The 27,136-nt window shown below is 43.7% G+C and overlaps 1 protein-coding gene across 2 annotated transcripts in view; it reads right to left on the reverse strand.

Moving 5' to 3' along the window:
- The window catches only part of TOMM70 (translocase of outer mitochondrial membrane 70), a 252,001-nt gene extending 228,693 nt beyond the window's left edge, over positions 1 to 23,308 (reverse strand). For both annotated transcript variants that reach the window (XM_085622469.1, XM_085622468.1), the window contains exon 1: positions 23,068 to 23,308. In XM_085622469.1, coding sequence (XP_085478595.1) covers positions 23,068 to 23,262 — 195 coding nt within the window. In that variant the 5' untranslated portion in view covers positions 23,263 to 23,308. The remainder of the gene's footprint in view (positions 1 to 23,067) is intronic.
- Positions 23,309 to 27,136: the final 3,828 nt, after the last annotated feature.

Here is a 27,136-nt window from a genome sequence, read left to right on the forward strand (position 1 = left end):
TTTGAGGGTTGGCCCCTTTTTTGAGTTACTTCGATATTGATGGAGAAGAGGATGCAGTGATGATCAGTCCAGTCGCATGGGGTGATGGATTCTAGTAGGACGATATTCATTTTTGCAATGATGAGGTCCAGTGTCTCTCCCTTATTGTGAGTTGGGCTGTCGCAGAATTGAGATAGCTCCTGTTCTGACAAAAACTCCTTAAGACAGCCTACTCCGTGATCGTTTGCATTGTTCCAGTGGTGATTAAAGTCACCCAAGAAAATTTGAGTTACTTGTGAGTTGACGTTGGATGCAATGACCTCCATTAGCTCGTCGATAAAAGTCAAGTTATCACCTGGGGGATGGTAGAATATGTGAAGCTTGCTGGCGGTGCGCTTATCGTCAGAGATATTAATACAGAGATAGTCATCCTTAAACCCACTGCTAAAGACTCAACATCTCGAAATTTCCTACTCTCCCCCGCTACCTATTATTTCTCCTTTCCCTTAGCGACCTGGGACGTATAACATAAAGTACCTCAGGGCGAAACAGACATTTGTGTCTGCTTTGTCCGCCCTCGGGGCACTTAGGTATTACAGAAGGGGCCGCAGACGGTTGTGCGCCCCCCTTGCAATACCAATAGCGCAGGGGCACATAAATCACCAGCGCTATTTTTAAGGGGACGTTACCTCCTATATACCACTCAGAAATCCCCTTGTAGGCAGGTGAAGTCACTGGCAGCACCTGCCTGCAAGGGGATCTCTATTATCCTTTAAAAGTGCAGGATTCCCCCTGCACAGTGAAACACGAAGCGGCTTCAAAGCAGCCACTCTTTCACGTGAATGCGCTGCCCCAGGGGAGCACGAGTTCTCTATAATGGGGCGCATTTTCCTTTATTGGGCCCCTGGTGGCTAGAATCATTGGGCCCATGGAGGATAGTCGACGAAAACTGGCTACACGTAAAGAACCACTGCTCTACCCTTTGAGTTACAAATGCCTCGGAAAATACATCCACAAGGCTCCATTCACATTCTATGTGCCTTGTGTCCCTACTCGCCTTGTACTGCTTTTCTATCTCCCATTCCTTTGGAACTTTGTGGCACTCCTATAGTTTTTTAAAGAGCTGTTCAACTAAGCCACATGAAAGCTTAGCCTAGCTAGTAATAACAAATAAAGTCCCTTTGAACCCATTAACGTTCTTTTTACTTTGAAATACTACTAGAATTATCCCACTAGGTCTCTCTCTCCATGAACCACTTTCTCTAGGCTCTCTCTCAACTGCTAAATGTTAGGTCACTCTCTCTCTCTCAGGCGCCCCATGTCTGCCTGTACCTCCCTCTCTCGGTGCATTCACTTTTTCTTTCTTGGCCCTCTTCACTAATTTTATTCCATTTGTCTCTCCTGCACTGCTTTCTCTGTATTGTTCTTTTTTCTTTTCCTCACCCCTTATCCAACTATCTCTATTTATTTTCGCTTTCTTCTCCATTCCCCCATAACCATCTTTTAGTTTAATTTCCACAATTTCCTGGGTCATACAAAGGCTTTCCTATACACTGGAGCACAGCACCTGTATGACAACTGTGACAAGCATCACGTCTTCAACAGGAGCAGTGGATTTGGAAGGTGCTGCAGAACAAGCATTAAGCGCTGCAGAAAGCTACAAAACGTGGACATCTGGAGTCACAAATTATTTTCAATTAATGGCATGGAGCGCCAAAACACACGCAGAACCATGTCCAGCAACGACTACAAGCAGGAATATTTGGTATAGGGCGTAGCCTAAGTGCTTCAATTGTGAATAAAGGGATATATGGCATAAATTATGTAAACCAATGTTATAACATTTTTCAGCACAGGTTTTAAAAGACATTTTCTAAGAGTTTCATCAGACTATTAATTATTTTCTATCAATTAGGGAAAATACATTATTCCTGTGCAATAGCAGATTTGAACCAATAGGAAGACTGCAGTCCAGAATTGTGTACTGCGTGATGCTGCTTTATCTTGCAGTCCAAACTGGTGTTGTACAGTATACAAAAGTACTGCGTGTTACTGCTTTCAAAACATTGTCCTATTTAAAAAAGCATGTCAGGATACAGCAGGTATAACTTTGTTACTTTATCTCAACGTCTCTATCCATGACAGTCGATGTTCTTTGTTGTTCCTTTCTTTGAAGTCTTTGCCAGGCCCTTATCATACCTTATCAGTCAAAACGTGCTCCATTTAAATTACTTGCACTGAGATGCAAAATCTTGTGTGCATAAATGCCCCAAGAATAAACTTAATGGAGTGCCATCACGCATATGCAACTTTGCTGCCTGGCTAGGAAACCGTGGCCCATAACTGGATGCGGACAAAATAGAGGTTATTCTTTTGAGTCATACACAGGTCTGCAAAATGGCAACTATATAAGGAGTTCCCATCAAACTTAAAGACAGTGTAAAAAATGGGGATTTTGTTTGGAACTAGGACTTCAGACTGATCGTGAAAATTGATAAGTTGACCAGAGGTGGGGGGTTTAGGTTGTGTCAACTGTACAGAGAATTTCACGTTTTACCTGAAAACAAGCATATGGTAGCTGGTGGAGCTGTGAAAACACTTGACTCAATTATATAAATGCCTTTTACATAGGTTACATTGAGTATCAAAAGCAATTGTTAAAAGGTACTCAAAGTGCTGCTGTGTAGTTAATATTTTGGCAGAAAATAATGGGTCACATTTCTGGCCTGAGGAAGTCACTAAAATGGTTTCCTTTAAATGTCGAAGTAATCTTTACAATTCTGATGCTGGGATTCACATGCTTTCACCATTTAGGGAAGGCACATCTTGCCAAAAAGCGTTGTTGGTACTGTTCGGGTACTACACTGAGGCATCCAATCTGCACCCTCTAGGTTTTCCTCAAACAAATGAAACAACTACATGAAACTATAGTCAAGGGGCAGTGAATGCAAGTCCCATCCCCTCTTCGTATCCCCACAGATAAGCAACCAGCAACACAACACTGAAACTCCACAGGGTTGACTCGCTGTTGGAGCAGCAAAGGCAGCTGCTTTTCCAAGCAGTCCACTCCACTGAAGTCAGAACACTTTTCCTCTGCATGTCATCCCTCCTTCTCCAGGTACAGTCCTTTGAGATACTTAAAATATTTGCACAGGGGGCGTGGCTTGACGCCCACAGAAGATGGAGACGTCAGCATAGCGCTCCACGGGCTGACAGGGGAGTTATTTACACTGCAGTAGCTTTTCCCTATGTCGGTTGCCGTTTTCCTTTAAATGTCGATGTGATGGGTAGGACTGCCGCTTTGTTGCTTTTCTGGGCGGAGAGAAGGTACTGTCATGTTTTTTCGCTCCGTGTCACACTTCTCTCCTTCACACCGTCCACCATTTTGAAAACGGACGCATCGGAGCACCTGTATCGAACTGCAAACAATGGGTATGGTGTTTTCAGCAATGCTTTTCCTCCTGATTATCAGCTAATTTGAGTAAGTTTACCACTCCAAAGTCTCTTTACAAATTGTATCGAGATGGCTTTCGGTGGTTTCCCGCCCAAAATTCAAATATTGCCTCATCTCAAATGGATTATCAGCTCTCCGTTATGCCCTAAGGTGGCATGGTCTCTCCCCAAGTATTCCTTTTACATCGCTGGCTTTTATTTCTGTACTAATTACCGGACTAAGAACTTGCATTTCCTCTTAATACTTCTAGCTCTAGGGGCAGACTGAAAAAGCTCAGGGTACTTCACAAGTGTTCCTAGGCGTGCCCACATTTATTTGTCACGCATGTTCCTCAGCGTTTAAAAAATGTGAAGATGGGATGACAGCGGTCACTGTAGGAGTCGCTGTTCCACCTCACACACTTGAAAAAATGTCCACTAAAAGATGAAAAAAAAGACCCTCCTTCTCCCACTAAGCCTCTACCTTTGGTTTCCATAGATCCTTTATTGGAGGAAATTAGACCTTTATTCCCATACATGGAAGAGAGCAATGTGAAACTTTAGAGTCTCGACGACTGGTGATCAAGGATGGAATAAAACATTCTCCTACTAGTCTTGCAATCAATCACCTTCAAACCCAAGTTTCCATGCTTCAAAAACAAGTTGAAGATTTAGAAAATAGAATCTGCAAAATCATTTGCATATTTATGGTCTGCCAGAGGGTTCAGAAGGTCCTGATCTCATCACGTTTAAAAACATATTAGTACCAAACTGCTGAATCTATTGGAATCACCTCCCCTCAATATTCAACATGCTCATAGACTTGGGCATTTGCCTAATACTGCTTCTACTACCAAAAAACATAACGGTGTTATTCTCTACTTTTTTTGAATACACAGACTTAAAATTCTCTCGGCAGCTAAGATGATTAGGAAAATTTCTTGGTCCAGTAATAATATTTATTTTTCACAGGACTATGCCAAAAACACAGCAGACAGACGCGAAGAATTTCTCTCCATGAAAAGAGTGCTATGCTCCCATGGGAGTCGGTATGGCCTCTTCCACCCATGCTTGTTTAAAGTCACATACAAGAATAAAACATCCACTTATAAAGAGCCCTCATGACTTAAAGAGTTCCTTCAAGACTAAGGCTGAGATCATGGACATCTCTATATCTACTAAGTCGTAACATCTTTCTCTTAGCCCTAAAGTTTCTCATTTGGAGCGGCGCTTTCTTTAAATTGATAACATTTTGCAGGTGTTGTTATATATGTTATTCCTAATTGCTTAGATTTGTATTTTGAAATATGGTATTACATATTAAAATTATCTTTCCTTCACAGGTCTTATTTTTCTGTTTGAATCTGTGCTGTTATTCGTTCATCCTTCTTCCACAAGTCTCCCTTGTGTACCCTTCCAGAGCCTGGATGTGTCATCCCTCCATGTAACCTCAACACCCCCAGACTCTTTCAAAGTATTTTTAGGTATGTCTTTTCTCTCTTACTGTTTCTTCTTCATATTTTATTGTATTTTGTACTTTGCTAATGAGCTTACTTCTAATTTCCTTTTTTATAGGAGGTGTATACCAAGGATGCCCCCTTTTAGCCTCTCTCTTTAACTTAGCATTGGATCCCTTCATCTCTAGTATCAGACTAAATCCAATGAAGACCCAACAGATTAAAATCAGAAGTTTACGATGACGACATTCTCTTATTTATCTTACAACCTCTTTGCTGAATTCCAGCTTTTATGTTTTTTTACATGAAGTGGATGCTTATTCTCTTGTCTCACATTAAAAGGTAAATTAGGACAAGTGTGAAATTTTGCCTCTTGACAAATATACTTTTAAACAAGATGTCTTGGCTAGTAAGTTCTCCTGGAACACATCAAAAATTAAACTCTTAGGTTTATGGTTTTCTGAATTACTCAAAACCTCTATTTCATTAAGTCGAGATAATTGTACCCGTAATTTAACAACTTTAGTTAATTGTTGGCATCCGTTACATCTCTCCTGTTGGGGCTGCCTTGACACCTTAAAGATTATGTTGGTACCTATTGTTTTATACACCATTTCTAATATTCCATTATCTATCTCTTCTAAGCTTTTCAAACAAATCAATTTCATACTTTCCTCTTTCTTATGAAATAGGAAAAAACACATATCCTTACTGAAACTTAAATCCGATTGTGGCGAAATTTTCCTGACTCGGAATTACCACTCAGCTTTTATTCTGAAACAATCCATTTACTGAATTTCAGAATCCTCTGAACATTATCATTTGTGGGTAGATTTGGGAAAATGTTTTCTTTCTCACTTAACCTTTCGTGAATATTTGACACTCTCAAGGAAACCTCAGACTCTCTCTACCCCTATTTCTAAACACTTCTCTACATTGTTGGAGCCTCTGTTATCATATAAACCTACTGATACCACTTCCTTCCTTAACTTCACCTTGGAGCACAATACTTCATTATTACATAATAATAAATCAATTTATTGGAAAGCATTAAGGAAAACTGGTTTAATATAGATTAATCAACTTTACTCTATAACTAATTCTGACATTTACGCAGGCGCAAGATCCGTTTCATCTTCCACACTCCATTCACCACAAATTCTACATTTTACAAACTAATATTAGTGATGTTTATAACCACTTCCAATCCCACAACTTACAACCTTCAATACCCTCACCATAATTAGGCACTTTCTCATTACAACTCCTAAAGCTTCAGCTAATTACGGTCTTTTACAACAACCTTCTGTTGACAGACAAAAAACTGACATTGAATTGGCTTAGGGATGGGACTTGGGAGTAATTTGGCCTATTTCTACTTGGAGAAAAACTTTGGATTAAATTGTGAAAAATCTATTTTGTCACCCAAACTATTCTTTATTTATAACTAAGTTTTCTTTTTTCCTTCTACTTTTCAGACCTTTATGATAGCTGTTGGTCAGGTCACTTACATCAAGCAGATTTAATACGCTTATAATTCACCTTTTCTCTACTACATACTTTCTGGACATAAGTTTTGGAACCAAATCAACTCTTTATTCGGCTCATCTGTACCTTCTTCTATTATTATTTTCTTAGGAAGTATATCCAGCAATTGGAAAAGATGCTTCCCCACACACAATAAAACACACAATAATTATACATCAATTGTTGGCAGAGGCATTCCAACAAATAAACAACTGGAAAGATTTTACTTGGTTATCTTTTCAATCCGGTGGTATGCCGTTTGTTACAATCACAGACTTGTTACAGCATACACTCATCCTCTTTCACATGTTCACAAACTTTTTAAATCGACATGCCAAATCTTCTTTTCACCGTCAACCTCTCACAGTAGAAGTGCTTCAACCCCCTTGATTTTCCTATATCTTATACAGATGACTTGCATGTATTTTTTTAAACTGCTTAAATGCTCAAGACTTGTCCAATACAGATCACTTATTATGGACCCCAAATATTTCTCTTATTGTATTATCCCCCATTTTATGTTTATCCAACCTTCCCTCAACTGTATTTTTTCATAATTAGTTTGAATGCATTACCATGTTGTACTTTTATTATTTCTCCCAAAATTATTTTAAGCTAAAGTAATTGCACATAAAAAAGTGATAAAAACTGCATTTGCTATTTACGAAAAACACATTGTATGTATTACAGGATTTTCTATAGAGTCGGAGTGCGCCAAAAGAAATAACTCCTCTTCAGTTAATATGCAGTTGTTCACAAAGCCATTTATAGTATATGTTCTGTAACTCTGGTTACTGTCCAGTCAGTATACAATGGGGATTACATTGCAGAAGTACAGAAATACAACAGTAAAGGTGATGTTTTTCTTAGTCTTAAATCAACGTTATTTCGGCTCATTTGAACCATAAAAGTGCACAATGCTAAACAGTTTATATAGTTAAAAACATTATAAATGCTAATCCCAGTTCATAGCATTAAATAAATATTCATACAGCATCAGTTGTCAAATGAAATCCACAAAGCTCAGATAAATCCAATAGAACAAAAACCTCAACAGAAGTCATAAAAGGAAGCTTATTAAGGGCCTGCTATGTCCCCCTGGGTTATCTAAGCAGGAAACAAAAATATTGAGGACAGTCAATACTACGATGAAAGGCATGACAACTAATTATAAAATTAAAATCTATTAAAACCACCTAAGATTCCTAAGACATCACATAAGAACTGTAACCCTCTGCTTAATAGCACAGCACGTTCAATATATGTGGCAGCAGAGAAGCAGATCTTAATCGTGGGTAAGGTTTGCAGGTGAATAAAGGGGGCTCTACAGTAACAAATGTTGGCCGCCCTGAAGATAGGCAAGTAGCGTTTCCTCAGCAGAGAGTAAAACTTACAAAATAAGATAAAATGTAAGGTAGTCTGTGTAGATTGGTCATCACATGGGAATAAAGGAAGTTGTAAAAAAAAAAAAAGAAGTGCCTTGCAACGGAAAACTGCACTGTGCATAGCCGTAGTCTCATCAGTAAAAACTTGTGGTGTAAATTTCCCACCCATTCCAAGTATGGCGCAGGACTTATGACCGGACAAATCACCATATAGGTCTGGACCATTGGTTTCTCTACAGCACTCCGCATTCTATTCTCCAGGCATCCCTCTAAAAACGCATACTTCAGAGTTCTATTGGAGCTGGCTAATGGAGTGCTAAGAGAGGTAAACAAGTCCTCCCATCCCATGCTGCAAAATAAATTCTGTATGTACTTCAACCAAAGAATACTCAAGCAATAGACAAGTGTAAACAGTCTGCAAGCACACACCCTATTAAAGGATGTCTGGATTTTGGTCCAAATTCTAAGCCACAAAAGGAGGGTTTGAGTTTTAATAAGGTGGCTAAAATAACAATTCCTACATCAGTGTGGAAAACGAAGGAACTAGTACTTTGGGGAACAGCTAGCAATCTCTTGATGAAACTATTCTAGATTTTTTTCAAGAGCCCCCTAATCTTCAATGCCCCACACGAGGCAATAGCACAGCATTTGGCTTTGTAGACTGTCGAGAGTTCCATTATTGGTTTCTGGCCAAGTTTGCGGACAAAAAAAAAAAAGGACTGCCTCCACTGATTTGGAGAAGGCAGCAGCTCCACTAGTCTTCAGCAGTCCCCATGAGAGAGTCGTGTATCAAAGAGGATGCCAAGGTAGATAAAAGCAGGAACAAAACCAACTTTCCTATTCACTACAAAGAAAGCATTATCCTTCTTCCTTCCCCCAAAAATCATTATGTGGGTCTTGTTTTGGTTGACGATATGATCTAAACTGGCCATAAACTCGCAAAAAACCATCAAGCAGATGTTGTAAGCTATTTGCAGTCCAGGCAATTAGGACTGAATCTTCCGCATAAATTAGTGTGGGGATACTCCAAGCACCTACACAAGGGCAATCTACCCTGAGATTAACCAGTTCATCCTCAAAGCTGTTTATATAAATTGAAAACAGAAAAGGAGTCAGGACGTAGCCCTGACGTACGCCCCTGGCAAGGCTGAAAGGTGGTGTGATTTCTCCAAATGGGCCATACCTATGCTGGCAGTGACATCATTGTGGAGATCTCTAAGAAAATTAACAGTATAGAGATCAACCCCCATATCGATCATGATGTCCCACAATTCTGACCTGTTTACAGAGTCAAAAGCGGAACTCAAATCCATGCAAGCCAGATACACTGTGGCGAAGAGTGGCAAGTTGTATTTGGCAAATAAAAGATATAGATTTAAGGACAGCTCAACTGTACCAAGGCCGGAACGGAAGCCGAATTGAAGATCCGAGAGTATATTACGTTCCTCGGCCCAAAGTTGCAAACGGTCCCACAGGATTAGAGCAATAATCTTAACAGTGGAATTAATCCGGGAAATAGAGCAATTAATCCGTGAAATAGAGCGATAGTAGTGGGGGTCATTTTTCAAGCCCTTTTTGAAAATGGGAATAATGGTCGCATAGGACCAGTTCTGAGGAGGGCTAGTCACTAAGGCGGCATTAAGGATATTGGTCAGTAAAGGGGCCCACAGTGGGGTGTTAGCTTTAAACATTTCAGACGGAAGACAGTCTAGACCAGGAGCACGCCAAACCGGACATCTAGCCACAGCCCGCATAACCTCTTCCTGTTCAATGACTGGACTAGTGGAATACTTAGCAGAACGCTAGGACATGTTTGGGGTGCAAGTCTGCAGCTGAGAAGGGACTAAAGGGTTGTAATCAGGGTTCTCTTGGTTCCCTGAATAAGGGCCAGCATTAAGCTTGGTGAAATGGGCACCCCAAGATTCAGTTGGAATAACAGTCTCAATACCTGGTTCTCTTTTTTCCTAAAAAAAAAAAAAAAAACCTATGATTAACTTTTTCCCACATGATCTTACAGTCCCTAAGTTCAGTTGCCTGGACAAGTAATGAAAATGCTGCCTATCTAATAGTATTCTTTCTGACTTTAAGGGTATTTCCATACAGAGAGCACCGTGCCCCGATCTCTGGGGGACTGTCTCAGAGCAGCGAGTAGCTGGTTGTGCAATTGGCGTCAGAACCGCTTTATAGGTGGCTTGTATCCCGTACTGTGTGGGACTAAGAAAAGACCGAATGCTGCTCTACAGATCTGGTAAACGCGGTTGAGGAGTGCTGATGAGACAAACCACGAAATCAGAGTAAGTGGCTGTGCTAAAAGAGGGTTTGTCAACCTCGGACCATACTTTTAATAAACCATCAATCAATCACGGATTTGTGAAGCGTGCTACTCACCCATGAGGGTCTAAAGGCGCTGGGGCAGGGGGCGCAGCTCCGAATCAGCCAAAAAAACAGCTCTTGAGGCTCTACCTGAAGGTGTGCAGAGGGGGAGAATGTCGGATGTTGAGCGGGATCTCATTCCAGGTCTTTGCCGCGATGTAGGGGTAGGCTCTTCCACCCGCTCTGGCTCTGCGAATGCGCAGGGTTTCGGCTAGGGCGAGGTCAGCGGAGCAGAGGTTTCTCTTGGGTATGTGGAAGGAGACTCTTTCGTTGAGGTATTGGGGTCCGGTGTTGTGGAAGGATTTGTAGGCGTGAGTGAGTACCTTGAAGGTTACTCTGCTCTCGACGGGGAACCAGTGGAGGTCTCGTAGGTGCTGGGTGATGTGGTCATGTCGTGGGATGCCGAGGACGAGCCAGGCAGCGGTGTTCATGATGGTCTGGAGTTTTCGGAGCAAGGATTTGTTGATTCGGGCATATAAGGCATTTCCGTAGTCCAGTCTGCTTGTTATGAGTGTGCGGGTGGCTGTCTTTCTGGATTCGGGGGGTGGGGGGGGGGGGGGGGGGGATCCACGTTAAGGTCGTACAGATGATGCAGAAGGTGTTGAAGCACATAGAGGTGATGGCGTTGATCTGTCGGGTCATGGTGAGGGAGAAGTTGAGAATGATACTGAGGATCCAGGCGTTGTCTGTGGGGGGGGGGGGGGGGGGGGGGAGTGGTTGCAGACGGTGGTGGGCCACTAGATGTTCTCCCACGCTGAGGGGGTGGGTTCGAGGATGAGGACATCAGTCTTCTCCGAGTTGAGCTTCAGGCAGCTGCTACTCATCCAGGATGCATCATCTTTCATTCCTTCCTAGAAGCGGAGTCTGGTGATGTCTGGTTCCTTAGTGAGGGAGAGGATGAGCTGGGTGTCGTCGGCGTAGGATACTATGCGGAGTCCATGCTGTCTGGCGAGGGGGTCTATCCAGATGTTGAAGAGCGTGGGGCTGAGGTTACAGGGACGTAATAGTTAGGCTGACATTTCACTCATACAAAACCTGACAAATTGAGCTGTTTTAGATAGCTGAACCAACTATAACTCGAGCCCCTGCAAGGCACTGCTTATGACCTCACATATTACATCACTCATTACATGGTCAGTGACATCTCAGACGACATCAGTGATGATATCATCCAGTAACTGAGTGTTTTCAAAAAGTTGATGAGTGTTAAATATATATCCAAAAATCAATGGGAGAGTGGATCACTAGTCCCAAATGAACCAGGGTGTGCAAAGGCAGTACAAAGTGCTGTTAAGAAACCCTCAATCACGTTATACAGAGATCGATATTAGCGGTATATTTTCATTCTCCGCTTCGTTATTTGTAACGTGACAGCATCATCATCGGGTTACTGTAATGCTCCCTCCACCTGGAGGACGTACCACTGGTTGTATTGGTAGTGATCGTAGAAAAAAAGGGTGAATTCTAGTGAGGTGACAAGTGGTGAAAAGGTATGTTTAAAAATCCCGTAGAGCCAGTAAAAAATCTTTAATTGCACTGGATGCAGGAAGTTTTAATAGATCTTCAATGTGCACTCGAAGGGTAATTAGGGCCCTGTGCACTGTAAAAAGTAGTGTTTCAAAAATCTACTTGGCCAGGGGACAAAATGTTACACAAATCTACTTGTCCTGGGAAGGTAACTGCTTGCCCCGCCTTCTCCATAAATCACTAAGGTTGGTCTGCACGGACAGAACCTGCACTGCAATCAGTGCAACATACTGAGCAATATATATTTCAAGTGTAAGTCTAATTATGCAGTGCATGGTCATGCACTCTCAAATGCAAATCTTCACACTCACACAGCTGGAAAGCAAGCGCTAGTCTCACAGCGAAGGGAAGGAGTGTTAAGTTGAAAAGACAGTAAATCTAGAAGTGGAGAGCTGCACATCATTGAGATGGGGGCGAGCGAGTTACTGCAACCACCCAGCATTTCATGTCACACCTAGCAAGGACGCCCAGGCTCAGTCACGTAGAGTTGGAAACACTGTCCTGGCCTCTTGGATAGTCAAATGCTATCTGACGGATTAAGTTTGTTTATTCTTCAGTGGATTTAGAAATCCAATAATAGTTGAACAAACACCCAAAAGTGCCACTAATTTTATTTTCTCTAGTGACATATCGGGTCTGGTGGTTTAGTGGACTAATGCGTCCATTGCAGGGCCCTGTGTTTGACCTTATGATCACACGTTCACATCCTGCCGGGCCCACTTAGCCTTTCATCCTTCTGAGGTCGATATACCCTTCTGGGTGTATGTGTGCTTTATAAATGCATGTTATGTTATCAAGCCAGGACACAGGCCTAAACACTGAGGCCCTTTCCCTGCACCTCTTGCACGGATGGTGGTAATGTCCAAATTCAAGATGCAGGATTATTTCCTTTTACCTTTAAAAATGGGAAAGCTTCAGAGTCTGTTTCATCTGTGAAAGGAAAGCACCGTGCTTGTCGTGTGAGCATTTATTTTTTGCAGTTTGTTTATATAGCACTATCACGACCCAAAGGTATTGCAGCGCTTCTCATGAGCACCAGGTACATTACACAAGATCATGTTCATTTTTTTTTTATGCCAGAGCAGATTAAGTGAGCTGCCCAGAATCACAGGGTGTTTAGCAATGCTGAGACTCAAACCTGGTCCCCAAGGTTCAAAGTTGGCAGCTCTGGCTGTAACAGGGGAGTCAGGAGCGGGGTGGGTGTGTGTGAAGGGCATAGGGATGGTGGTTGGTAAAATGGTGGGGCAGCCCCACTCTCTCTTCGTAATAAGGGGACTCTTTGCTCCCTTTACCCACTCTGGAGTCTCATGTATAATAATGGACATCTTTATTGAAATAAAAGTTATGTTAATAAGTGAGACATTATGAAACCTCTATTAGTTCATGCACTGACCCATCGATGAACATTTAGCACAGCAGGCAGGAATCTCTCTGACAGACCGTCCTAGGCACATGCACCCACATGTGCAGACTGCACATGCAGCCCTGTGCACAGGTAGCTGTGCAAGTTTCGCTGCAGACGTCTGATGCTAGCCACAGGCAGCGATCCTGCAGGCCACTGAACTCCACCAGAGACCACATCAAACTGTCAAAAGAGCCGGACAAACCTTTGAGTGGCTGGGGTTCAGGTGGAGTCTGTGAGATGCCACTGGGTCTCTGCTGAAGGAGGTTCTGGTCACCAGAGGTGGAAGGGGAAATGAAACAGCTCTGTATCCTCAGGGGCTTGTCCTGGAGGCTTTGATGCCACCTAGTGGTGACACTGAACCAGTGACCATGAGGGGTTACGACACTGAGAGCCACTGAAAATCATTTCTGTAGTCAGAATAAAAAATAATATGGATGGGTGAGTGCAGGCATCGAGTGGGGTTTTAGGCTGGGCATGAGGTTCAGGGGTGGCAATAGGGGGGAGAACAACAGTCTAAACATTCTCCATGTACCTCTAACGTACCCAAGTATTGAGGGCTCTTTGCCTAAATAGAGCTTGAGAAAATCTGATCACATCACAGGCTACTGTGACACTTTCTGATTACATCCTCCAATCCCGATAGGACAGCCAATGAGGTCGAAAGTCTGCTGCAGTGATCGGTTTGTAACCTACGTGTCATAGATAGATACAAGTACAGTAGTTTGGTGGGCTATTGAACCTGCTACCACATACAATGTAAAGAGACACCTGCTGTTCCCCTGCTCCTATCCCAGTGGGTTAGATCAGCAGGCTTTTCTTCTGTGCTCTGTTTACAATCTGCCTGTCTCAGGCTCCAAAGCCAGTATGCTAGTTTGAAGGGTTAATGCACCTGCTGGAGAGGGGGAAAGGGAGTAGGGGAGGGGGGAGTGGGCAAGGGGGAGAATGTGAGCAGTAGCCTGCATGTGAGCGTGTATTAGTGCAAGGAATTGTGGAGTCGTTGGTATCTTTACTGCATGTTTAGTAGTTGATATAGTCTAACTCCCTGGAGCAACGGGGGGATTCCAGGAATATTTTTATAACAGCAGGAACAGCCTCACTTGAGGTGCTTTAGCAAGAACCGATTTGTGTGTATGGAGTCTGAATAGAGTGCGAGGACTAGTAGTGGGGAATTACTGGGTTGTGCACTCATGTGCAGTTCGTTTTGATATTTTTTATTTTTTTTATGACACACTGTCTGAGCAACAGGGAGAGAGAGAATCATTTTAGAGCAGTATTACACCTTCTAAAACCAGAATATAACCACGGTGTGCGGGTTCCAAGACTGAAAGGAGTACATTTCATTATGATAAAGTAAGGGAGTTCGGCTGCTGAGAGCGGTCTCGTGACTGGGAGTTCATGGACTGCTACTACAGAGTGCTGGGGATGTCTCTTGCAAACTCTGCATGCCTCCTGTGCAGCCCACACACAGGATATTCTGTGCCAGGTGAGTGTTAGGGGAAATTGCCCAATTTTCAGTGCTATAAAATTAATTTCACCAGTTCCGTAGTAGCTCGTAAATACACCCAATTATCACTAATGACGTTAGAGCACTAGTTGGAAATCCTCTTCTTTCTGATATCCTGGAAGAAAGCAGACAATGTGGTCTTCCGAACATGCAACATGTAATGTGCAAAAGGGGGAGGGTGCCAGGCGTCCTCTGACTGGACTGCTCTGGTTTGATCCATACAAGTCACCCAGTTAAACTGCAAGTAATGAGATGGGAAAATCGTCTTAGGAGGGGTCTTCGAGGAGGAAGAGACAGGGCTGAGGCGCTTGTAGCACGTGGCTGCACGCAGCACTCACAATCCTCACGAGCTAAGCAGTTATTTCAAAATGTGGTTACATTGGTACATGGTCCTGAAAAATAGCAGGAAAGAGAGCATGAAACGTTGGCGCGTGAGAGAAAGATAAGGTGAGGAAGAGAGAATGAGACAGATAGTGTTAACTCATATCACATTGTGTGCAATGTAAGGCGCACACTCTATTAGCCCACCAATGAATGAGCGTCTGCGCTATGTGACTGATTCAGGACACTGGAATTTCAACATCTCTTCCTCTATACATATATAGCAGCATACAGAGGCTCACTGTTCACCACCTCACTTCTCATCCCGGCAAAAAGTAGATGACTTCGATCAGGCACTGTGCAGGTAACGGATTGCAACTCCTGTCCCTAAAGGAAATTAATTCAAATTACCTATCCCCCCCACCCCCACCAGTTTTAAAATCCACCAGCTGTCACAGACAATACGAGGTAAAAACAAACATATTGCTCATTTGGTCTAATGCTACCGTAGATACTGAGCGCGGGATTTTTTAAGTGTTTTTGGCCCGGTACCATTCTTTAATGGCAAATTTAATATAATATGCGTGGTTGCATAGCTGAGCTCCACTTAAAGAATAGTCCGCTCCAAACACCAAGTTAGCGCGCTCTGTTTTCTCTAGTGGAATCTGAACTGGGCACTAGCGTAATGCGTTATTTTGACTGCAATCAGTTGAGCTCTCAGCAGGAAGTTTGCATTTCTTTTTCCCTTTGCGAGCTGAAACGATAAAGTTAATTGTATTCCTACGTCCCTGAATGCCACAAGTTCACTCTGCATTAGCCTGGTAACATTAATGCCACACTTTCTCCTCACCTCGGTCTACAGGTCGAGCCCCAGCAACGAGCTATTTGTGCTACCCTCTTGTGTTAAAACGGAGACAGCTTCCTCGTGGTTTTGCAGTCCAAACCATTGAAATTGAGAAAGCGAGACAACAGATCGCTGAGACTGCTGCTGGTTGAGACTGACGTTCCAATCCCCCAGCCAATCACTGGCTAGAGCCAGTCATGGGCTGCTAGCGAATCAGAGGCCTCAAAAGAGTCTCCGGCCTTTCTGATTGGTTGTGAGTCCCAGATTGCCTAAAAGCCCGTATTATGTACGCGATTTAATGTCTACTTGTCCATCGGACAAAATAGACATTAAATCTTCTTGCCCGTGGTAAAAATCAACATGGCTCGGGCGTCGGGCGATATGATTCCCCCACCCCTGCGTTACAAATAACGAAGCGGAGAATGAAAATATACCACTAATATCGATCTCTGTATAACGTGATTGAGGGTTTCTTAACAGCACTTTGTACTGCCTTTGCACACCCTGGTTCATTTGGGACTAGTGATCCACTCTCCCATTGATTTTTGGATACTTGAGACAAGGAAGCTGAGTGGATCAGAAGCTCTTCCTTCTCCCTCCAGTTTGATTATTATAATGTTAAATATATATACCAAGGTGTATTGTTCAATCAGTGGATGTATGAGTGACTGTATGGAAGACTCAGTGGGTGACTAACTGTATAAGTGAGCGTTAGGGGTCTCAGTAAATGTATGGGTGAGTGACTTTTTGTGTGAATGTGTGTATCTGTCTGTCAGTTGATATCTAAGTGCATGTATGAGTGTGTTAGTGGGTACGTAAATGGATATATGGGTGATTGATTGGTTGTCTGACTACATCTATGTTTGTCTGGGTGTCTGTTTGTGGGTTAGGAGGTGTGTGTCTGCCTGTATGGATCAGTGAGTGGGTGTGTCAGTGGCTTTATGGGGTACTGTTGCGTGTGTGAGAAGTTGTATGGGTGAGTGAGTGTCTGTACGACTGTCAGTATGGGTGAGTAACTGAGTATGTGAAAGGCAGTATACATGAGTGAAGGGTTTTATGAGTGACTAATCGTGAGTGAGAATGCGAGACTGGCTATATGGATGAGTGCATGCTTCTGTCGGTGACTGTATACCTGTGTGAGTATGTGTTACTAATTGTATGAGTAAGTGGGTGGGTGTGTAACTGTTTGGGTGAGTAAGTGGCTGTATGATTGACTGTATGGATGAATGTCTAGGTGTGTGAGATGTTCTATGGGTGACTCACTCAGTGTGTGAGCGCCTGTATGAGTGAATGTCAATGGCTGTATTAGTGAGTAAGTGGGTCTATGAGTGGCAGTATGGGTGAGTGAGTGGATGTTTGTGTAGATCAATTAATCAGGGTGTGGGTGTGTAAGTACGTACGTACGTAGTATGGCTCTGTGAATGGGTTTGTGAATGGTTGTGTGGGAGTGGCAGTGGATGTATAAAAGATTCTATAGGGGTGTGAATGGGTGCGTCAGAGAAGCTGTGGATGATGTCATCACTGATGTCATTTGAGAAGTCATCAGTGATATCATCAGTGATGTCACAGACCATGTCATCAGTGAAGTAATATGTGAGGTCATAAGCAGTGCATTGCAGGGGCGCGTGTTATAGTAAGCTCAGCTAACTAGAACGGCTGAATTTCTCTGATTTTGTACGATTGAAATGTCAGCCTAACTATAATGTCCCTGTAACATTTGCTTTTTTCCGTGAATGTCTAAGGTTTTTTTAAATACTAAATTTCCAACTTAAACATCCCTGAAACCTGTGTTTCTTTCAGTGAATTCAGGGTATTTATAGGGCGGGTATGGGTATTTGTTTGGCACTGGTATTTGAGGGTTAAGGTGAGTATGTGTTTTTGGGTGGCAAGGGTATTTATAGGGTGGGTATGGGTATTTGGGTGGGAAGGGTCCTTTTAAGGTTTAGGGTGGGTATGGGTTTTTGGGTGGCAAGCGAAATTTTAAGGTTTAGGGTGGGTATTTGGGTGGCAAGGGTAATTTCAGGGTTTTGGGTGGGTACCCGTTTTGGGTGGCACTGTTTTTTTTAGGGTTTAGTGTGGGTACGGGTTTTGGGTGGCAGGGTTATTTTTAGGGTGTGTATGGGTCTTTGGGTGGAAGGGTATTTCTAGGGTTTAGGGTGTGTATTGCTTTTTGAGAGGCATGGGTAAGTTTAGGGTGGCTATGGAAATTTGGGTGGCAAGGGTATTTATAGGGTGGGTATGTGCATTTGCTCAGCACTGGTATTTTTAAGGTTTAGTGTGGGTGTGGAATTTTGGGTGGCAAGGGTATTTATAGGGTGGGTATGGGTTTTTGGGTGGCAAGGGTAATTTGAAGGTTTAGGGTGTGTATGGGTTTTTGGATGGAGAGGGAATTTTAAGGGTTTAGAGTGGGTATAGGTTTTGGGTGGAAAGGGAATTTATTACATTAAGAGTGAGTATGGGGATAGACAGACAGATAATACTTACCAATAATATTTTTACCACGCATATGTCTTTACCATACACTAGTTTACCATGAAAATGTAAGTATTTTACAGGTACAAACAAACCCACTACACATATACATACACAAATATACATATATATGGGTTTATACTTACCTGTAAAATAGATTTGTTTGTAGTACTGTGGTAAAGGTATATCCGTTGTAAAAAATAGTTGTTAAAACTTTTGTGGTTTTGTTGTTAAGGCAATAAAGACTGACGTTGTTCCGGGGGTCGTTGTTCAGCAGACACTTGGGAATCAGGGAGATCTTGTGTAACCTCCAAAAGTGGCTCAGGCAAGGGGGTCAGGGACCAACGCCGTTCTGACAAGCCGATTTCCCCGCTAATAACCCCCCAGCCTGTTGGAAAAAAAATCTAATGTAGAACCAGGAGTCAATTTCCCAAGGGCTTCTGCAGTCTTCCGTTTCCCAATAGGCACTCAATAATGAGCTCAGGGTGTAAATAAAGGAATTTCGCACAGGGAGAGAGCAAATCAAAGGACTGTTGATGACAACAAAATTAATCGGTACCTTTTATATGCAGATATAAAGGAGGGGGGCGCCGCTCCGGCTCTTCCTGGCACAGACGGGCACAGACTGCCCAGTCTTGGCCTGGGCAACGCCCAGGCGCGACCCCCATGTGTTATCCACATTATGTATATCAGTTGGATGAAAGGCTGAATTATAAAGTACCACTGCATGGGTTCAAAATAGTTGCAGGTGACTAGTGGCATAGCATGGGTGGTATGCAAGATCTCCTCCAATGCACGCACCCAGGTGTCACTGCACCTAATGGATAATTAATAGCTGCTCTCCTGCAGGTTATAATAGATAGCTGCAGAAGGCACAATACTGCCACATATATCTACCTACATACAGGCGCATCATCAATGCAAACAATATTCATTTTCTACAAAAATAACAGAACAAAAAATATTGCTTTTCTTCTTTGCATGTTTGCACATTTTGAATGGACTCGGAGTAATGAGAACATTAAACAAGCATTGGCATAGCCAATAGGTCTCGCCTTTGGGACCTTATAAGTGTTTAGCCATGCAACGGTTGATGTTGTTGGTGCAACAACATCAACCGTTGCATGGCTAAACACTTATAAGGTCCCAAAGGCGAGACCTATTGGCTATGCCAATGCTTTTTTTTTTTGGTAGGGGATATTAAGTGAATTGCCCAAAATCACAGGATGTGGAGTGGACCCAGAGGCTCGAATCTTGGTTTCCCAGCTCCAAGGTCGGCAGTCTAGCCGTGAGACCACATCCTCTCCCATTGTCTCCTGTACACCCAGCAACTAGTGGTAGGGCACAAGGTGGAAGCCTAGACGAATGGTGCCAGGGCACAGGGACCCAGCAGCCCCCTCTAAAGAAGCCACTGACTGGGGCCGCGGACGCGAATCTCACAGCAGTTCGCAGCGTCCATGACTGTTCGGCGTGCCCGTGACTCGTAGAGTCTACAGTCATGTCTTGCACCTCGATGTAGGTGTCCATGGTCTGCAGAGGAGGGCGGTACTACGAGGAGACCTCTGCCCCTCCCATAGCGCCGGTGGGGGTGTAGCAGAAGATTGGCATTTTGCTCGACCGCTGCTGCCTTCATGTTATACAAATATAACTCGTTCCGATCCCCACGTCAAGCCCGGGACTACACACCTTCCCATGTTTGTGCCCTGCCCCGGCGAGGACTAAAGCACCGGGGATCACCCGGCCCTGCTTGGAAGATCCTGGCGGCCCGTGGAGTCATCCCAGGGCTGGCTTTGGCGAGTCACTTGAGAGTGGGAGTAGCATCGACACTGCTCTGCCCAGCTTCTATGCCCTGCTGGGGCTGCACCAGTACTACTACTAGGTTGTGAAATCAAATGGGCCTTTTACTGCTATGACTTCGTCTTTATCCATGAGCTATCCAGCCCTGCTTTTCTAGTCAAATTCAGGTGTAAGTGCAGCGGCAATACTACTCTGGCCCTCACCAACCACAACACCACACCAGATTGTTACTGTCTGCAAGCGCTTTGGCTCCATGTCGGCACTAGAAGGCGATAAACAAGTGCTCTTCACATGCACGGACCAGGACTTTGGCGATCTCTCCTGCTTTTTAGTGTTTCATAACCGACTCCTGGGAGACAGTTCGTGTCTGGTGTATCGGAGCAGTTTAGGGGGTAATACCAAACTGCTGACGCTGTCGTCCGGTCTCAGCTGCACCGTGGAATGGGCCTCCTGTGTGTTAGTTTTAATTAGCATCTGGGTGCTATACAAAAAAAATAACTGGGGTACGTATGGCCTGGCTCGCATGTGAGCTTTCAAATCCTATGAGATTGAGAAGTTACTATTCTTTTTCTGCTCAGTCGATGTTTCAGGCTCCGCTTAACCAGGGCGCTACTGATTCAGTCAGTGGCCCAGAGGGGGCTGGCTGTAGCCCACCGACTGTGCCCCTTCCTTAGTCCGTGGTGGGCAGGCCCCCCTGGGCGCATTCAGCATGATAAAAGGTACATACAGAGTGGGTCAAAGGGCGGCTCCTCCAATCGGTTATCAAGGGAGGAGTTGATCGGAGGCCCTGGAACTGTTCATAGTTTACCTGAGATCGGAATGCAATTCCAATGCGGAGCTTCACTGTGATGGAGGAAAACACACTACTGGTAAGGCAGATTTATTTTTGAGGCAAGCTAGGTTTGACTATGCAATCCGCCTATTGGAGGGAGCTTGGTGATGTGAGTGTTTCTCAGCTGTTTATCAGTGAAAACATTTATTATGGTTTTGGACTGGGTTTACTGCAAGCCTGGGAATTGTCTTCCCCTCATGGCTGAGGAATCGTTTGGTACCGCCTCAGAAAGGGTGGTATGGTGGGTTACTGCTTTTAAGCTCGAGGATCTCCCATTTTTTTTTTTTAAAAGGGGGTTTCCATTTTCCTATGTGCAAAGAACGGTTCTTTGAAAATACGAGCAGTGAATTTTGTGGTCAGACATGGCTGCCACAGGCGTTTACGTGATTATAGACGGCGCTTTGTTTCTCACTGCCTTTAGAAAGGACATGTTAATATATTTAAAGAACCTTTTATGCAACCATACAAATTAGAAAGATGCTTGCCTTGGTTAAAGGATGGAACTCTGCTCGGGACTTCCCCCGGCCACTCAAAAGCACGGGTTCGTACTATGGTAATATCCCATCTCCGAAGTAACGAGTTCCTGCTAAGCCAGGAGGTTTCATTCTTGGCCTGCCAATGCGCTGCAGCTCACCCAGTCCAACAAGACAAGCGCTGAAAGACGAGCATGGCCTCGCAGTCGCGAAAGTTAAAGAGTACTCATGCATGCAGAGCGTTTGCCTTGCGTGAGCAAGCAGTGGCAGGCGCGATAATTGCAAACAGATGGTGCCGCTGCTCGCTCCCGCAATCCAAACGCTCTGCATGCACGAGTACTCATTGGAAACAGTGTAAAACATGCACGAGTTTCCAAGAAAGTACAGAGCAATTCCAAGAGGTCCCTCTTAAGCAGCGCTTGCGTGCTGCAGAGGGGAGACCTAAAAAAACACTATTTCCAAGGACGTCGTCATTTTAGTTACTACACCATTTTCATATTACATCTTTTTTAGGAGGTAAAATTCTTCTGCCATAGAAAGCACGTTCTCTCTTTTTAGGTGACGTCTAGACAGTGCATGTGCAGTTTCAGCATTAAATGCGGTTTACATACAGTGGTCTTGCAGCCGACTCATAGCTTACCAGTAGGTAGCTTAAGCATTGCTCTCCTTTGCTTTGTTCCCATTTTTCACGTCATGCGGGCTTTAAGTCCAGTTCTTGTGTTTGGCCCTCCCTTGAAGCATGGACCAACAACTACTAACCATCCACTGCTTCCACTTTTTGAGCTACTTTTTAGTGTTCAAGCACTCCATATGAGTGTGTGTGTTTTCAATCGTTCTCCCATAACCCCATCCATGTAGCTTCTATTGCCTCTCAGCCGCCCCCTTCCATGCTGCTTCTTTTCCCTCTCACCTACCTACCCTTTATTCTACGCAACTGCACTCTAAGCCACTCCACTGCTCTCTGCACTTTACACTATACCACTCTTCTCTGAACCACTTTACTCCACTGCACTCTACCCCAGTCCACTATACACCACTCTACTTTGTGCCACTGCACTCTACTTTATTCTGCACCACTCTACTCCAGTGCACTCTAACCCAGTGCACTATACGTCACTCTACACCACTGCATTCTATGCCACACCATTCCACACAGTGCCACTCTTTCCCACTCCACTCAACTCTACCCCTTGCCAACAATGTACCCTCTAATTATTATTCCTCATGTGCGGCAACAGAATGTTTGTGTGCACACGTTTCTAGCTTGCGTGCGCAACTGAGTGATGAGATGGGCAACTAGGAAAATCGACTAGCTACCACTGGAAGGTTGAAAAGCACTGACAATGTCAATAGGTCTGGCTTATATATAAAGTGCCTTTTTAGTCATTGATAAGTTAATATAAGTAAGTAAGGTAGTAAACGCTACATAAATACAATTTACAATTACAAGCATTGAGCCCTTATTCCTCTGGAAATCACGGCTTCTTGCGTTATTGGCAACCACCTACTATTCCGGATCTTAATAGCATAAGCAGGGTACGTTGTGGTAAGGGAAACGTGGACTTTGGACGTTTAGTCAATTCTCTCCACCAAAAATGCTGTCACGCCTCAGGCATAAACAGCTCTGCGTTGTCAGTCAACATGACTGCCAGTGACACTTTGGTGCTGCCGGTAGACTGGGGAGGGGCAACCGCAGCGCATATTATTGCACGGAAAGTGCAGTGCGGATCTGCGCTCACCATCTCGTCTGGCGACTTCGGGACCTCGAAAACACTGCCATCGCCGGACTCCCTCTTGCTCTTACGTGCTCGTCGGCGGCTCCACCAGTAGACAGCGCCGGCACCCAGCAGCAGTGGCGCACCGATGGCCAGGGCCAGCTGCCAGCGGGGCATCCCGCCCCCCTGCGAGGACTCCATGGGTTTCGAGGCAGCCATGATCCTACAGCAAGGGAGGACAGGGTCACCGGAAGAGCAGGGCTTGCCGGGAGTGAGCATGCAACCACTTCCGCCACGCGCAGCACAGATAGCCAATCGTATGCTAACGATACTGACAGCTTCATGAACATCAAAAGCGGACCAGGGTGACAGCTCCTGTGATGTTTCAGATCCTTCTCAAGGAAAAACAGTTTCATCTCAGAATTTAGCGTCTGTACCTTTTGGATGGTGGATTCAACGGGAACAAACACTGACTTTATTTTGGTTTATGTATTTATCCTGTTTCTTAAGAGTCAGTGTCGCAAATGAAAGACCACGTGTGAAGTGGACACGAGTATAGCTGCCAAGTTTCAGATTGCTTATGTGACATTTTCATGCTTTCAGCATGTGCATGAGTGGCATTCTGTTGCCAAATCTTTGGCACTTCCAGTGATTCTTCTCGTGAGCAAAACAAAGCAATGAAGACTATGTAATGAGATAAGTATCAGAAATAACCTCTTTTGAACAGCGAGAGTCTCTAAAAGGGCATTGAAACTGTAGTAAACCCCCTGAAATGGAAGGTCAGAAACCTACTTGGTGGTTACTGCATATGCAGCATAAAGTAGCATGGAGGGTTGAAGCACCTGCTGCAAAGCATAAGTCAGTCAAAGATTAAATATGTGGCCACCAAAGGCCATAAAAGCACACAGATAAAAACATGTGTACATACAAAGCTAAAAAGACTACCATACATACATAAAGAATCCATTTTACCCAAGTAAATAAGTATAAGACTATACATGCAAACAAGAATACAAAAAGTCATTCTATAAAAAAGAATACAAATTACAGCTTGAAGTATAACATTTGACAAATAAAGTGCATGAGTTGACGAAGTAGGCACACCGCATTGTCAAGCCATACCAAGCACTGGAAGTAGACACATACATTTCCCAGAAAGCAGTGGACAGGGTTCAGTCTGGCTACAGCATGAACATCTTCCTGTGTCTCATGGCCCCTATAAAGAAACTAGCCACACCAAAACAGACATAAGGGGAGAAGAGCATTTGTAAGTATACTAGTGCAGGCCTTACTTGAACAAATCAACACGATCTGAAAAGCTAGAGAATACCGTTTTTTGTGCAAAGGGGCAACACATTCATAAAAAAGGGTAAAATGCAAGGTGTCCTGTTCAGACAAATTGTCACATGGACACAGCTTCAGAGCAGCAGGCTTCGTGTAGCTTATGGGAAAGGTTAATAACCAGTGAATGAAATTCAATCTGAATCTGGTTAGAACAAAGCGATGCTGCACATTGGTAACTAGTGACAAATATGGCTGTATCTGCGGACTCAAACTCAGTGTGAAGTATGTCACTGTGGGCTTAGCAAGTTTCCAGCCCTCCCTTTCCCCATGCCGTCTTGTCATGAACAGGTGTTTGATGCTCTTAATGTCTACTAGGAGTAGGGACCTGGGGTTGGTATACAAGTCAGGGCAACCTAGCCACTTTGACAGTTCCATAATATACCTTAGCCAGGGAATGCGCAACGCCCCCTCAAGTGCAGTGCAATCCACTATAATGGTATGATTTAGGGTGTAAGCTGGGCAGGACCAGATTCTCAACCAACGCAATAAAGACGCAACGTCAATAAGGTCAGAGATGTAACCCAAGCTAAGCTCTTTGTTCAACATGAGGGCTGGAGTGCAGGGAGGGACAACAAGAAGCCTACGCATGAATTTGTTCTTTTTCCACCATCTGTATATCGCTCACATTCTTGTGCCCTCACACATCACATCCATAAGTGGCCATAGGGATACATTTTTCTCCGTACACCTTTAATAGAGCAGGTACGGGCTTTGTCTTTTTACGAAGTCCATGGTTGCCCCCACTGCTCTTGCCAGGACATTCTTTTTGGGTATTCTTTGTGCAACCCATGACCCACGATCATCAAACAGTACACGAGATAAGGAAAGGTTGAAACTTTAGTTAGGAAAGCATAAGGTATAACATGCAGGTCACAGGTTAAAATTTTTATGCAGACAGCTCAGTGGGTTACTGCCTTTGCTACAGAAGTTTGTGTTATCTGCAGGTCACAAATTATACTCATTGTACTACAGCTCAGTGAGTTCTGTTCAGGCATCATAGGAGTTACATGCATACTGATATGCATGAGAATAGAATGTTACCTTTTTCCCAGTCTTTCATTAAGCTGAGGCTGATATAAAGTGTTCTTTTGAGTAGTGATAAATACTTAATACTAAGTTCTATACATGCATATTAATATGCATATACGCACAAGCATATATTGACACAAATACATGAATTAATTAGCTATAAATGATCAGCATTAGTAGCTAACTTTAGGAGTTTTCAAAACTATTTTTTTAAATGTTTTTTGTCAATGTACATATGTCACAAGTATAAAATAGGCATTCTTAATATGCAATAAGTGACTGTTATTAGTGCTTTGCATATTAAAGAGTATTAATGCAGTTATTCTTTGTCCTATTACACTTTGTATCTCCAACCATTTACATATACTCTGACATTTTCAAAACCATAAATGTTCGGAACCTAGAAAAATGACCCACCAATATTCTGCTGCTGCTTGTGTGGGGCTGCAATACAAATGGTTTAAAAACAATGCACACATTTACTTGTTTTTTGTAGCTGATCTTTTCCAGGGCTTGCAGATTTCGGTCTAACATTGGGGAAAGTGTGAACATTAGCACCTCCTTCTACTCACATCCTACAGGGCCTTAGCCAGACAAGAGGGGAAAGAGATACAGAGTAACAAGCCAGGCCCAGGCTGTGATAACTGCTATCTATATCAACCTGTCACCTCTCTTGAACCCCCTCTCACACTACTTAGAGGACACGGCAGAGAAACCTCTCTGACTGTATAACGCAGTGGAAACTAAAGCGGCTCGAGCAATTCACTAGGAGAGGAGCTTCTTAATGAGTGACTTTACATTTTAGTGCAGTAATGTGGGGATCAACACCAAATGTGTTACCTTAATCCATGACGCATGGCATTTGGCAGGGCTGCATAGGCGCAACAAGACCCAGAGATGGAAGTTGTCAGGATCTAAGGGTAATGGCGTTCCCATGCTTCTTTAATTTTACAGAAATAGTCTCCTTATGTTTTGTTAAAAAAGACCTAGGAGGTTATTGCCCACCTTCAGGTGCCTCCAGCTGAAAGCAGCAGGATAGGGATCTGTAAAAAAAGGGGTACGCAGGATTTCGAACACAAACAGATTTATTGTAGGACACAATACTAGGAGCAGCTGCCTCTCTCCACACTCTGTTGATGACCACTTAGAATGTCCAAGCTCAGCTGTGAAGGAAGTGACTCGATTCGGGCCACCCGGGCCAATCTCGACCTCCTCTAGCCTTCCAAGAATGAAGAGTCGATGACGCAGTAGAGAATACAAACAATCTAGTTTATTCACTGCAGTGGAGTCCAATCAGACCAGCCTCCTATGATGGCTGACTAGGGGACTGACTGTTACAAGCATAAGGTTACATTATGTATGTTGCAAAGCCCACAAAGACATGTCTACCATGGAAAAATACTGGTAGGTGTCCTAATACAATGGGGGTACAGAACATAAGTCTCAATTCTGCAGCCTGGTACAAGCTATGTACATTTCAAGGTTGTCTGGCCTCTCCTCCCCTCTAGATACGTAGGAGAAGGCTTCGATCTCAGAAGAAAGTATGCGTTAACGAGCTACCGTGGGCATTGAAGAAACAAAACTTATCAAGAACCATTTCTTGTAAATGAGCAAAATACAGTTTTGAGTATGCAAGTAACAGTTTCGATTGCAACAGAACATGGCATACATCTAAATAAAATGGCGGCACAGATGTCAACCAAACGGGCGTGACATTTGT

Source organism: Triturus cristatus, chromosome 8 (genome assembly GCF_964204655.1).
Source record: "Triturus cristatus chromosome 8, aTriCri1.1, whole genome shotgun sequence".
NCBI lineage: Eukaryota > Metazoa > Chordata > Amphibia > Caudata > Salamandridae > Triturus > Triturus cristatus.